At 42.3% G+C, this 13084-nt stretch overlaps 1 protein-coding gene across 2 annotated transcripts in view; it reads right to left on the bottom strand.

Annotated features, from left to right (window-relative positions):
• Nucleotides 1–1421: 1421 nt before the first annotated feature.
• The window catches only part of scn8aa (sodium channel, voltage gated, type VIII, alpha subunit a), a gene marked incomplete at both ends in the record, with an annotated part of 33842 nt that continues 22179 nt past the window's right edge, over nucleotides 1422–13084 (bottom strand). For both annotated transcript variants that reach the window (XM_079272800.1, XM_079272801.1), the window contains 8 exons: nucleotides 1422–2575; nucleotides 2696–2966; nucleotides 3087–3191; nucleotides 3288–3425; nucleotides 3869–3922; nucleotides 4254–4538; nucleotides 8677–8799; nucleotides 12789–12962. In XM_079272800.1, the coding sequence (XP_079128926.1) occupies nucleotides 1422–2575; nucleotides 2696–2966; nucleotides 3087–3191; nucleotides 3288–3425; nucleotides 3869–3922; nucleotides 4254–4538; nucleotides 8677–8799; nucleotides 12789–12962 (2304 nt within the window). The remainder of the gene's footprint in view (nucleotides 2576–2695; nucleotides 2967–3086; nucleotides 3192–3287; nucleotides 3426–3868; nucleotides 3923–4253; nucleotides 4539–8676; nucleotides 8800–12788; nucleotides 12963–13084) is intronic.

Raw genomic sequence — 13084 nt, 5'->3', positions numbered from 1 at the left:
TTGAGCACACCAGACCCTCACTGGTGCCAGTTATGGATTCCTTTGCGTGAAGCATCACCTGCTCTCACTGACGAAACAGGGACCACAGATAAGTAAGGACAGTGACTGTATGACGGATGTAAGTAAACAAAGAGATATAAGCCCCAGATTTGGATCAGGGCAACTGCCATAGCCCTCCAAATCTGTGCATCCTCATTGTGAGGGTATTCTCCTTCCTAATACTCATACACTCCACACTCTTTCTATACTACTAACATTCAGAGCAGCAAAAAAAAACATTTCTAGTATGTGGTGTTGGCTGATCCGCCTGAGACTCTGCCTCTGAGTGCTTACATCCTTCATTCACCTGATATTTTTAATGAAGGGCTGTATTAAAAGATTTTTCAACTGAAAAGCAAAACTAGTGAAGGGCAGGATCATACGATTATCATTCCCCCAATGTTCTATAAATCATTATCCAGAATCTTCATCTTCAATTGTACTTAATTCCACAGTGGACAGCCTCAAACTAGTCAAGCCACTGCAGCGGTCTGAGAATTAGTGTCTTGTGGGACTATAAATACTCACGCATGATTCCTGATCAAAACATGCCTTCATGCAAGTAATGTCTACGCATTGAACGAGCCCAATCATCATTATTTATCTGGAACTCGGCCCGAGCAGGTCTCCTTCAGTCCAAGTCAAAACAATGACTAATGACCACTACCCAGTCAGTGTGAAAGCCCATGGAGAATGTGTCTATTACAATGTCAGGACAGTATAACAAAGAGGATATGAAAGGACTAGTGACATGGGTTGAATGTTTTGCTGCTCAAATAATGTAAAGATGCAAGTATACTCAGCACAAACAAACAAACAAAAAATATTTTTCACCGGGTTCTGGGTTTCCCCTTCATTCCTAGCTAGTGTTTTCCTTCTTCGATAAAATTTGCTTGGTTGATTATTGTTTTCTTCTTAATCAATATGGTAAACTGTGCTACAGACCCTCCTTTAGACTGCAAATACAGTTCTAGTGGGATCTGTATGATCCAGTCCCGTAGCATTGGAGCTTTGCTGCGGGGGTCCACACTCGGTGGTGGCAGGGATTTTGCAATTCTTCGATCGTCGAGCAGAGATTTCTGTGCCTTGGCAGTTGGTCCCCAAAGAAATGTGTGTCGCTGGCCAGCACACTGTGAGTCACTTTGTACTTGTTCCTCATTTCTATGAACTTGGTCATTATGCAGCAATGTTCCGTGGTAAACTGATTGTGTTTGGTTCAGCTGTCTTTTACGACATAAGAAACCACATTGCCTCTGTAGTATTTAGTCTGTAAACATTTTTTTTTTCTGACTTGCAAATGATCACTTTTTCTACATTTTGTTGGGTTTGGGCTCAGAGTCTCATCTCCCTCTGTTTTATTGGATTTTGAGAGTCACTGAACCTTAACACTTGGATTCCCACTCATCTTTTTGGTTTTTGTCCTCTTTCCTGGCCCACTCGTCCTTCTTTTCGTCCTGCTTTTCCTTGTCAGGTTTGGTCACGCTGTCGTAGGAGGGGAGAGAGGCAGTGGATGGCGTGCTCTCCTTCTCTTGGTTGTTCCCGCCATTCTCAAATTTATTGTTAGTAAAAATGTAACGCCTGAAGATGATGCCACGCCGGATGAGGTGGATGCGGTAGGCATTCTGGATAGTTCTGGCAGAGACATCCTCCTGTTTTCGGCGAAGAGTCGTGGTGATGGGTTCATACGACACCTTGGAGGGGTTGGCTGCCACAAAACGCTCCTCCATCTGTTGTCTCAGCATGTCCAACTCACCACTGTCACCCAGCACTCGCTTTGTGAAGGCAAACAGGATATCCAGGCAGTGAATACGATCGCCGCTCACCATGGGAAGGTCCATGGCAATTAATTCTATAGTGTTGGGCTTTGGCACACGAAGTGGGTGCTCCAGTGTGTCTGCAAACTCAGACAGCTTGGCAAAAGTAATGAACTGAGAGGCAGTGGGGTCAAACTTCTCCCAGATCTCGTAGAAGGTCTCAAAGTCGTCCTCACTGAGTGGATCAGCACTTTCCTCTGTGGCCACGCTGAAGTTCTCCAGGATGATGGCAATGTACATGTTGACCACAATCAGGAAAGAAATTATGATATACATGACAAAAAAGAAGATTCCCACTGAGGGGTTACCACAGTTGCCCTTCACGTTTGTACCAGGGTTCTCCAAAGTGGGATCACAGTCTGGTGGGTAGTTGAGGATCGGCAGTAGCAAGCCGTCCCATCCAGCTGACGTCGTGATCATGAACAGAATGATCATGCTGTTGCCAAAGGTCTCAAAGTTGTACAAGTCGTCAATTCCAGCTCCATGTTTTACATAGCCAAAGTTAGACATGCCAAAGATGGAGAAGATGAACATGACCAGGAAGAGCAACAGGCCAATGTTGAACAGGGCTGGCAGCGACATCATCAGAGCAAAAAGTAAAGTCCGGATGCCCTTAGCTCCTTTGATTAGACGAAGGATACGGCCTATACGAGCCAACCTGATCACCCTGAAGAGGGTTGGTGACACAAAGTACTTCTCAATTATATCAGCCAGGAACATGCCTGAGAGAAAAGAAAGGAAAATAGACAGAAAAAAGAAAGAGAATATCATCAGAAAAAACAAGACTTGTTATTCTTCAGTTCCTTCCTTATTGCTTCGTGTCATCCACCTCCCTCACTTACCGACAATAGACAGAATGACCACCACCACGTCAAAGACATTCCAGCCATTGGTGAAGTAATAGTGGCGAAGGGCAAAAAGCTTAAGCAAGAACTCTGTGGTGAAGACTACAATAAAGATGAAGTTGACCCAGTAGAGGACGTTCTCCGTTTCGTCTGTCTGATCGTCTGTTTCAACCATCATGGTAACCATGTTGAGGCAGATGAGAATCATGATGGAGATGTCAAAGACCTGCTGTTGAACAAAGTCAAACACCATGCCCTGGACCCAGTTCTACAAAGAGAGAGGACACAAAGAGGGATGAAGTTGAGATTTACTGAGGTTTCAACCAAAAGCGTCATACTTTGAATAATCTGAACTCAAATAGAGTAACCCAGAGAACAAAATGTATACCTGTGGTCGAGGAATAGGTTTTTGTGGCTTTTTAGACCCCAGTTTTTTCATGGCATTGTAGTACTTTTTCTGTTCCTCTGTCATGAATATATCCTGACCTCCAAAGTAAAGGGATGAACAAATATTTGGTTATAATCACATTCTGACACTAAAACTGAAACTCCGAAAGCAAAATGAAGGTTAAGACAGAACGTGTCGTATCTTTTTCTTCTGCTGGTTGAAGTTGTCAATGATCACACCGATGAAGAGGTTGAGGGTGAAGAAGGACCCAAATATGATGAAAACCACAAAGTAGATGTACATGTAGATGTTGACTTCATAGTCGGGCTGGTCTTCCACCTATAGGAGGGAGGCACAATGTTGAAGTTAGTGTGACTTATTAACCCAATTTTAAGAAACAATTTCACATTTCGGGAAATGTGATTATTTACTTTCTTGAGTTAGATGAAAAGATCGATATCATTCTCATAACCAGACAGTAAATATGATGTATTAAATTCACGTATTAACACCTATTGTCTTATTCTGTCTAAAAAATCAAAGGTCCTGGTAAAGAAATAAACTCTTGCTTGAAGTCAGTCGAGACTAGTCTCTAAGCTAAGTTAAGTTAGCTAGCTGCTGGGAGTAGCTTCATACTCTTTTAATCTAACTCTCAGCAAGAAAGTGATTCAGTGTATTTCCCAGAATGTCAAACTCTTCCTTTAAGACCTGTGCGTTAACAGTCTGGCATACAGTGAGAGAAATAAGCATTACAATATTTATTGAAGAAGCAATGAATATACCTCTCTGGAATCCACAGCCGCGTACATAATGTCCATCCAACCTTTGAATGTGGCCTTTCAAAAGAGAGACATTACTAAATAAAATTGTAAAAACACAAAATTGTAAATTGTAAATCAAAGAAATTCAAACCGAAACTGATGCATGTCCTGTAGTACAGCTTGTGCATGGAAAGAAACAAGTGTATGAAGGAATGGAGAAACACCGAACAACAGCTTCAGAGTGCTGTGAAAGCAAATGGAGTTTGAAGCAACAGACCCTCAGGTGAAGCACAGAATGAAAAGGAAGAAAACAGAAAGGTGCATCGGAAAATGAGAAAAGAAACCACGTTAACGTGAAATAAGAACTGGAGTCAGAAAGAGAGGAGAGGAGGAGTGACACTCTCACCACTTGCAGCAGGGCCAGGTAGCCGGCTCCCACATTGTCAAAGTTGATCTTGACGTTCTTCCACCTGACCTCGGTAAAGTTTTGTTTCATGAGAGCCTCGCACTGAGTCTTGTTGTTGACCACGTCGACGGAAAAGTATTCCTCTGATGTCTGATTGAAACAGTAGTAGTACTTGCCCGCAAACAAGTTGACCCCCATGATACTGAAAATCAGCCAAAAGATGAGGCAAACCAGCAACACATTCATAATGGAAGGGATGGCACCCACCAAGGCGTTGACTACCACCTAGACCAGACCAGGGAAGACAGGATATGACATGAAAACCAGGAAACAAATGCAGCTCTTTAAACCCCTTCGATGAGACACGACATACTGTTATGGCGTCACACTGAGTACTTTAAAGAATTGTTCAAGCTTTTGTTACAGGTGGCGTTAACAAGAGCAGTATTTCAATCCTATTGTGGATTCATGTAATGTAGTCAAAAATATGCAACGACCCACTGCTGTGATACACATACTGAAGTGTGGGAAATCAACAGGAGGGAGAGCAGCATGAGTCCATTTCTAGTTGGAGCAGCACTGATGTGACTCTGAGATGCTCTTTGATCTGGAGGAGCATGCAGCTAGAAGTTTGAAAGGGATCCTCAATCTCTCTCTCACACACACACACACACACACACACACACCTACACACACACACACACACACACACAAACACTCATACCAATATTTAAAAAAAACAGAGTTCATGTATATATGGTAAATGATTAGAGCTATTGTACACTTTACAACATATTCAATCCTAATATTGTTTTTCATAAGGTGACAGACACTCATACACATACATACATTAAACACGCATCCCAGTGATTGTTACATTTTTTAAATCTATTATTTTACCTTTACGTATATTTCTGAAATAAATATAAATCTCAAAATAACATGAAATAATAATTGGAGAATTTGACAGTGTTGTGAGAAATGCAGTTTATTCGGATTTAATATTTGGAGGAAATAGATGGGTATGTTTGTACGTATTTATTTAATAAAGCTTAAATGTCAGTAAAAAATGTATCACAAGTGTTTGCCATACCACTATGAAGTGTCCACTCTTACCACCCCAACCTTAGACAGTCAATATTCTTCATCTTACTGACCCTTTCCCATAACTAAGTTCAACAAAATAGCACTACAGCAATACAATATAAATCAATTTAAGTATAATAGTTCCCACCACCACCGACCTAAACTCTAGACCTTCCTAGCGATCCAATTTGACTTCCCGTAGATTTATTATAGCCAGTAATAAGCTCAGCACAGAGTGAACCGCTCACTACCAGTGTTAGGCAGGCCGACCAGCAGCTCTCAGGCAGACAGCTGAGCATGCATGTCTTTGGCAGACTCGTCTTATGGAGCCATATTCCCTCCTCATTAAATACAGACAGGGAGGAGCTCTAGAGCAGGATTTTCTCAGCATGTACACAACCTCGACTGGCTGAATCAAAAATTAGTTCACACTGGTAACATTTTTGTGTCTGACGTAAAATGCTAAAAGAAAATTACTTTAGGAGGATGTTTTTCAAATTCAATTATAAGCCTGAAAAACACTAATTCCGTCAGTGCTGCCATTGCACTTGCTGAGAAAATGACTCTTCGCTCAATCTGAGATACAATTGAACAGCTTTCAAAAATTCTGTGTTTTAATAAAAAAACGAGGCCATGCTGTGTGGAAAGCATTCTCAGAAAGAGGGAAAATGGCTTTCAAAAATGCATAATGTGCATCGGCAGTTATAGTACATGCGTGTTACATGGTATTGGTGCAATCTCAAGAACCGCTCAACTCAATATATAAATAAATAGAGAAATGTGTGGATAGAGAGACGGCGGCTAAAGAGATAACGGTTAAAGCTTTGCTTGCTTGTGCGTCTGACGAGCTATTCTGATATTCACATGGTTTGTATGGGTGTCTGACTAATATCTACAGCCCAATATTGCTATATAATATGAGTTGGCCTTCTCATTGTGAGAAAAGGCCATTCAAGTGATTGGGGTTCAGAGGTTTCATCCAAAGGCCCCACGATGACTAAAGCTTTAAAAGATGAGACTATCAAAATTATTGTCATCTTTGGTGCGACTTAAATGTCAGCAGGTTCGTCAGGAAAGAGGGTATTTACTGAAAGTGGGGTAAATATGACATCATTCTAACTCTCTAGAATCTCTTTCATACGGTGTCATCTCTCCATTCATGTACTTTCCTATACATTTATTTATTGTGTTGACCTAAAATTTTCAGATCAAACTAAATGGTAACTCAATTGATGAACATAGACATTATAGTAGAAAAATGATACAGCAGGATCAAATTCTTCTATTTGTTTCCCTTTGCGTGACTGGGCCACCCTCACCTCTCTTACACCCAGTGAATGGGATCATTCGTAGGGGCACTGGTATTGGCATTATTACACTCTACTAAAGCAAATGTGCCATGATTTCCAACCCCAAAAATGACATAACAATGAACAAGTCTATTTCCTATCCTAGAATTACCAGTCAAACCTATAAAATGTCAGTGAGACATTCATGACAGCATCCATAAAGCCTATCCAGGCCCTGAAAGCATTGATGTCTGCTCATGTGCAACGGCATCACATTTTAGTCGCTGGATATCTAGTATGAATGAGACTCCTTAATAAATTTACAATCAGTGCACCCACTGGATAATTGCACAGGCCTTCTTCTCCTGCTGGTCTGTCATTTTCGGGACATTTTTGGGACATACTGTCATTAAAGGGGCAACACATTGTCGGGTTGAGAGTTTTGTTCGAACGCTGTAGTCCAAGTCAACCTATGGGCCACCACCCACCCAGACCGAAAACTCAAAATCAGAGTTTAACTGGGCCCGTTGTTGCCTCCCAGTTTCACTTCCTGTGGGAGTGGAAGGCAACAGGAAGCCAGGGCCTGCTGTGTGCACTACAGTATGTGGTGCCATGGCATGACAGCATTAATGCCTTGAGTGAAATGGCAGCCTCGCATATTTGCAAAGCTTCTGCCTGCATTCCCAAAGGAAAGATTATACATTAAGTGTTTGATGTTGATGAATGAATTTACAGCAATAACCTGCCACCAGAATGGACTGTTAGCAGATCCATCGGTCAGATGGTACGACCCAAAGTGCTGCAGGTGGCAGAAGCTCAACAAATATTTTCCTCCCAAAGCCACAACACTGTGAGAGTGTGGTTTCTGTCTCAGTCCCTGATGTAGAAAGATCCTGGACAAGCAGGAGAGTGTGGTGACCCTCAAGCGGTCCGGCCCGGCCGAACCGTATCGAGGTGGAGTGAGTAGTGGAGGGATAACAGGGTGTGGAAGAAGAGGAGGGGGAAGGGTGGGGAGGTGTGGTTGCTGCACATGTGGGGCTGAGGAGGAGGTTATGGAGGGGCAGAGGTGAAGAGAAAAAGCTCAAACTAGAAGACTAGGAAACCAGTCCAAGAGTAGTGAGTAGTAAAAGAGAAGGAGATCAAGAGCGTTAGAGAGAGCGAAAGAGAGACAGGGGGGACTACAGGTGACAACAACCAGGTGCAACCTATTGCTACCACCAGTCACAAAGATAACCAATCAGATATTTTAGGAAGAGACAGCTGAAGCAACCAGGGGTCGCAAGTGATTTCGTCTCTGTAAACCACATCTATTACGAGTGGGACAGATTCCTCTGAGTGGTTGTTTGGCAGCCGTCCTGCATGCAGAGTTATGGTGTGACTGGCTGGGCAGAGGTTTTGGTGTCCTGCAGTTCCCTGGTTCCTGCTGGTTGTTCTCAATGCCAGATATGCATTGGGATATGATGTGAGCTGGGGAGGGGAGGGTTGGGGGTCATGGGAGCGGGGGGGGGGGGGGGGGTCTTAATTAATAGCAGTGGTTGAGAATCAGGCCAAATGAAGAGCTAACTGTTGATTTGAATGCTATATGAAAAAGTTTGCTTCACTTTGACCAATTTCACATTCACTTTGGCCAATCAAGGAGAAACAAAGTAAGTTTGTCACTTGTGTGATGAGGCAGCTTTGTGAAAAAAATATTTCTATTGCACTTTGGGTAATTTTTACTATGACACAAATCAATTTCTGAATATTGTTTTGTTTGTTTAAGAAATTCAATTGAAATGTACATTGTTCTGCTGGCAATACAACTTTACTGTTACTTTACTCAGTCTCTCAGCTGCATCATGACTTGTTCCTTCGCTCTAAGAAAAGCATGGTACAGGATTGCGCATGGAAAGGTGACTTATTAGCTTTCATTTCCTGGTGGTAAAAACAATCCCCCCAAATTTTGGAGTTATTTGTCCTCTTCGTTTGTTTTTTTAGATCAGTTCTAGCATGCTTTAAACTGTTGAATGGGCATGCGGAAGGATCAGCTGCTTAGCTTTGGATCTTACCCTCATCCCTTCAAAACGTGACAAGGCTCTGAGGGGTCTCAAGGCCCTTAGTGTCCTGAGTGATTTAATGGGCCCTAGATCGGAGTAGCCCAGCGCATTAGCTACAAGGCTGACTATAGACACCTACACAAAAACAGAGAAGCAAAAGAGGTTCCAAACTGTTAGAAGTGAGAATATTCACTCGGGATAAGAGACGGCCCTGGCATAGGCGGAGAGTTGCTTGACATACACACATAAATCTATGCATGTATATGCATGTATAATATTGCATTTATACATGTATATACACTGAGAGAGAAGGTAAATGTTTAGTATAGGTCTTATGTGTGTAGTATTTTTAGTAGCAGTGCGCCATGGGGATAGGGCATAGGCATAGGGTTTGTCTGTTATTTGGGGCAGTTGACGAGAAGTGAAAAGTCCTTTGTACCTGCAAGAAAATGTGTGGTTGAGAGAGAAAGAGAGGAGATAAGAGACATAAGACTCAAATAGAGGGTACATTGGGCAGAAAAGAGTGCTACATGATTTAGTAAAAATACAAGTGAAGGGACTGGGAAAGCAGAGGAAGAGGAGTTGGGGAGGGAGGGAAGGAGAGAGGTTAACCTGTAGAAGCTGATAAAAACCCAACAGACTTGAGAGCCTTACCCTTGCCCCTCTAACATTGTCTCTCCATGTCGCTCTTGGGCTGAGGCATAAAATCCCATATAATTTAAGACAGACAAACTAATGGAACCTAAGAGAAAGAATACAAGTAAACATGTACAAGTGTGTCATTTTGTCATTTTGTTTCTCAGACATCAAATCAAGTTGTCACACAGCAGTTAGAGTCAAGTAGGAGAGCCACAGTCACATGAACCACGCACAAGAAACAGGGATGGAGGTTAAGGGCACACCGGATATAGTTATGAGCACTTGATGGCACTGAAAGGACAAAAATACACAGTCGAGTTACAAACAGTTAACAATAACAGCACACAACCTCAAAGAAACTGGTGCAGCCCCTCTCACATCCGGCAGCAGCCACAGAGGTCTTGCTGCAGCCAAAGAACACTTCCTAGTGTGTTATCATTAGTTAAAAACACTCACTAAGTCCTTACATTATGTCATTCATTCCCAATACTGTATATAGTACCATTCACTGCAACATAGTAAATATGCAATACTCTTATCGCCATAATAAATCAATGTCAATTTAGGAGTTATGGTTTGAACAGAATACAGAATTGCATTGTTAACAATAGAGGAATAAGCTGCGCTAATGTTCTTCAAGGTGTTGTTAGAAGTGCAGGAAGAAATTAGCCTTGATGAAGTCACCTCAAGTGTGTTAAGGCGGCCATTACAGACTGTCTGCTGCACAGGGAAGCTTTGTAATGAAGGATTCTTTGGCTGAATGCAGGTTAATCTAGATGCAAAATGCAAGAGTGGGCAGTTATATTAGAATTAGGTCAAATAGAGAGAAATTTGCTTGTTCAAGAATCAGTGCATGATCACAGGATCTGCATCCTCACGAAGTCTTTTCAATTTTTTTCTTCACTGCAATCCCATTCTGGATGCTGGAGGGGTTAAACAGGGGGAGTACCAGTTCCTTACAAATAAGGAAAAATATCAACAGTCAACACATGTGAGCACCTCCAACACGCCACCGACACCAACCGGTCAAACGCACCGCAAGAAGTACACAACATCCAAAGCTTACCAAAGTCACGGAGGGAGGTTTGTAACAGGCAAAATCTTCATTTTGACTGATGCCATTATCCACGTGAATTAAAAGAGACCGACTTTTCAACCATTTAAGGGTGGGATGCATCAAAACTATGGAAGAAACAGCAGATGTGGCAGCATGGATTCAGACTTCTTACTGTACATGTGAATGTTCATCGGGTCCATGATGTCCTGGACAGGGCTTTAATTAGATGTTGTTAAGATTTCTCCAAGTACTTACTCTTTGGCACAAAGCGCTTATTTAAATCAAAAACCTTGCCTCTCGAATAAGTTGCTCAGGTGGGAGACAGTAAAATAAAGATTTTGCCTTGATCTACGCTACAGTGTTTGGGGTAATTGTCACCTTCAGCCTGACCCCTTGGAAAGCCCCCCTTAGGGGGGGCCTGGCCTCTGGCCCCCCCGCTGGGCCAGCTGTGTGGTAGTGACCTCAGCGCCTCAACGTCCTTCTCACAGAGCTCTGCAAGGCAAGGCCAATGACATCTGGGGCTGTGATCCCATGATGACGACAGCACAGACCAAACAGAAACAAACCAAAATAAAATAAAAGGAAAAAACACAACAAAACAATGATAATAATCTGAGTGAAAAAGAAAGATGAATGGAGTATGACACCTATCACATTCACAAACACACACCTCAGTACCACTATTAAACTACAATCACCTATCTATGCTATGAATACTCCTTTATATTCCTCCAGCAGCTATGCTGTAAACTGAACAACACACTTTCTGACATTACAATGTGCCATCATCAAATGGGTAACAGAAAATACAGAAACACAAGGGCAATGAGGGGGAACACACTCACACAAAGTGTCAAGCACATCCACAATCAGAGAAAATACAGGCTGGTCTAATGATGGTGCCCCCCCCCCCTTCTGAGTCCATGGCAATGATTTCACTCACAACACAGGACAGCAGAGAGGCAGTCAGGCCACAACACCACCCAGACTCATCAGGCACAAGTCTTTTTCCTTTTTTCTTTGGAGGGGAGCGCTAGTGAAGACCAAACTTACCGCCGGCCGCCTGTCACCCACCATCATTACATCTCAGCACAATGTCACCACATACCTGAGGTTACACTTTCAAGAGGGCATGAAAGGAGAACAGGGAAAGAGGGTAGGAGGCGAGGAGGGTTGTCACTCTCCGTAACGTGTTCACAACTTGGGAAACGTGGCGCCCTGCACTGTCCCAAGTGGTGGGCTCGACAACACGCTTACAGGCAGGGATTCGACAATGGCAATAACCAGAATCAGCAAAGGGTGGCGTGTTTCTTATTTGTTACAGGCTCTATGTGTGCTGTATGTGTCAGCCGTGACAATATGGCTTAAAAATAGCTGTGTACTGAATCTGTATGAAGTCTTAATAAACTAATGTGTTATTGTAGGCCTTAAAAACACTAAAATATCTAAATGCGTGACTGTAGAAACTTAAATGTACATTGTCTATGGTGTGTAATAAATGAATGCATGTTTGCTGCATGGAGTCTGGGATAAAGGAGCTTATAATACATCAACATGGCAACCTCTGGCCATTGATAGGAGTCCATTCATGGGTATTGGCTGAGGTGTTGGACACTGCGGAGAGGCGGTTAGTTCAAGGAGAAAGACAGCAATCAGGGAAATTCTTATTCTATCCCAATTTTGCCAGCATTTATGTAAAATAAAACTGCTTTAAGCTTATAGCTACAAAAATGGTCCTCTAATTGTTTCCAGTCTAAGGTTATGTTGTCTGAAAATAGTCAAAATAAAAATATAAAAAGTAATTCAAACATGGTGATATATATATATATGTGTATATATATATATATAACTAACAAAGAATAGATTGAAGAATTTTTCCCATTCCAGTCTTTCAATCTTGAATGACACAAGGAGCAGAGAAGTACAGAGAGACATAGGCACATATCAAATATCTTACAGGTCAGAGACACAGGCAAAGAACTTGAACACGCTGCATTGCTCTGAGCATGACTTGAATTACCGTAATATGGTTGTAATATGGTTGTAATCAATGAGCTTGGTTATTGATTGACTCATTCTTGAAATAGACCTACCTACTGCAGGTGATTAAGCAGCTATTCAATTATTACCCTGACCACTCAGACCAAACCACACCCAACAGACAACACTTAGCATTATAACAACATCATATCCTGCGTCCATATAGTATATGTACTGCATCTGACGTGGTTATTACCAATCTAATGAAGCAAAAGTCAAATTCTTACAGCAGAAATTAGCCTTAGCTCTGCTGCGTAGAGTGCGTTTAGAGTGCGTTTATCTTCGTACCAGTGTGTTGCTGTTGGACCAGTGTGTGGTGGAAGACCAAATAACTGCTCTTCTTCTGTAATCTACTTCACACAATAGAGGAAACAAGAGCTGGACTTACATCCACAATGAAGAAATCCAGCCAACACCAGGCATTGGTGAAATACTTGACAAAACCGTAGGCGACCCATTTCAGCAACATCTCCAGGATGAAGATGTAGGTGAAAACCCTGTCGGCGTATTCCAAAATGATCCGAACGGTCTTCCTCTGCTCGATGTACACATCCTCAAAGGCCTGTAGAGAAACAGGAAGCATTTGTCAGCCACGACAAAGACGGAAATATTACACCTGTTGATATGATTCCACTCATGAAACTGTATACATCACGACAGTCCGCTCATTGCTGATCGCTCACG

Source organism: Melanostigma gelatinosum (genome assembly GCF_949748355.1).
Source record: "Melanostigma gelatinosum genome assembly, chromosome: 8".
NCBI classification, from domain to species: domain Eukaryota; kingdom Metazoa; phylum Chordata; class Actinopteri; order Perciformes; family Zoarcidae; genus Melanostigma; species Melanostigma gelatinosum.
Note: the sequence above shows the minus strand (reverse complement) of the source record. Positions and strands in the feature narration are given on the sequence as shown.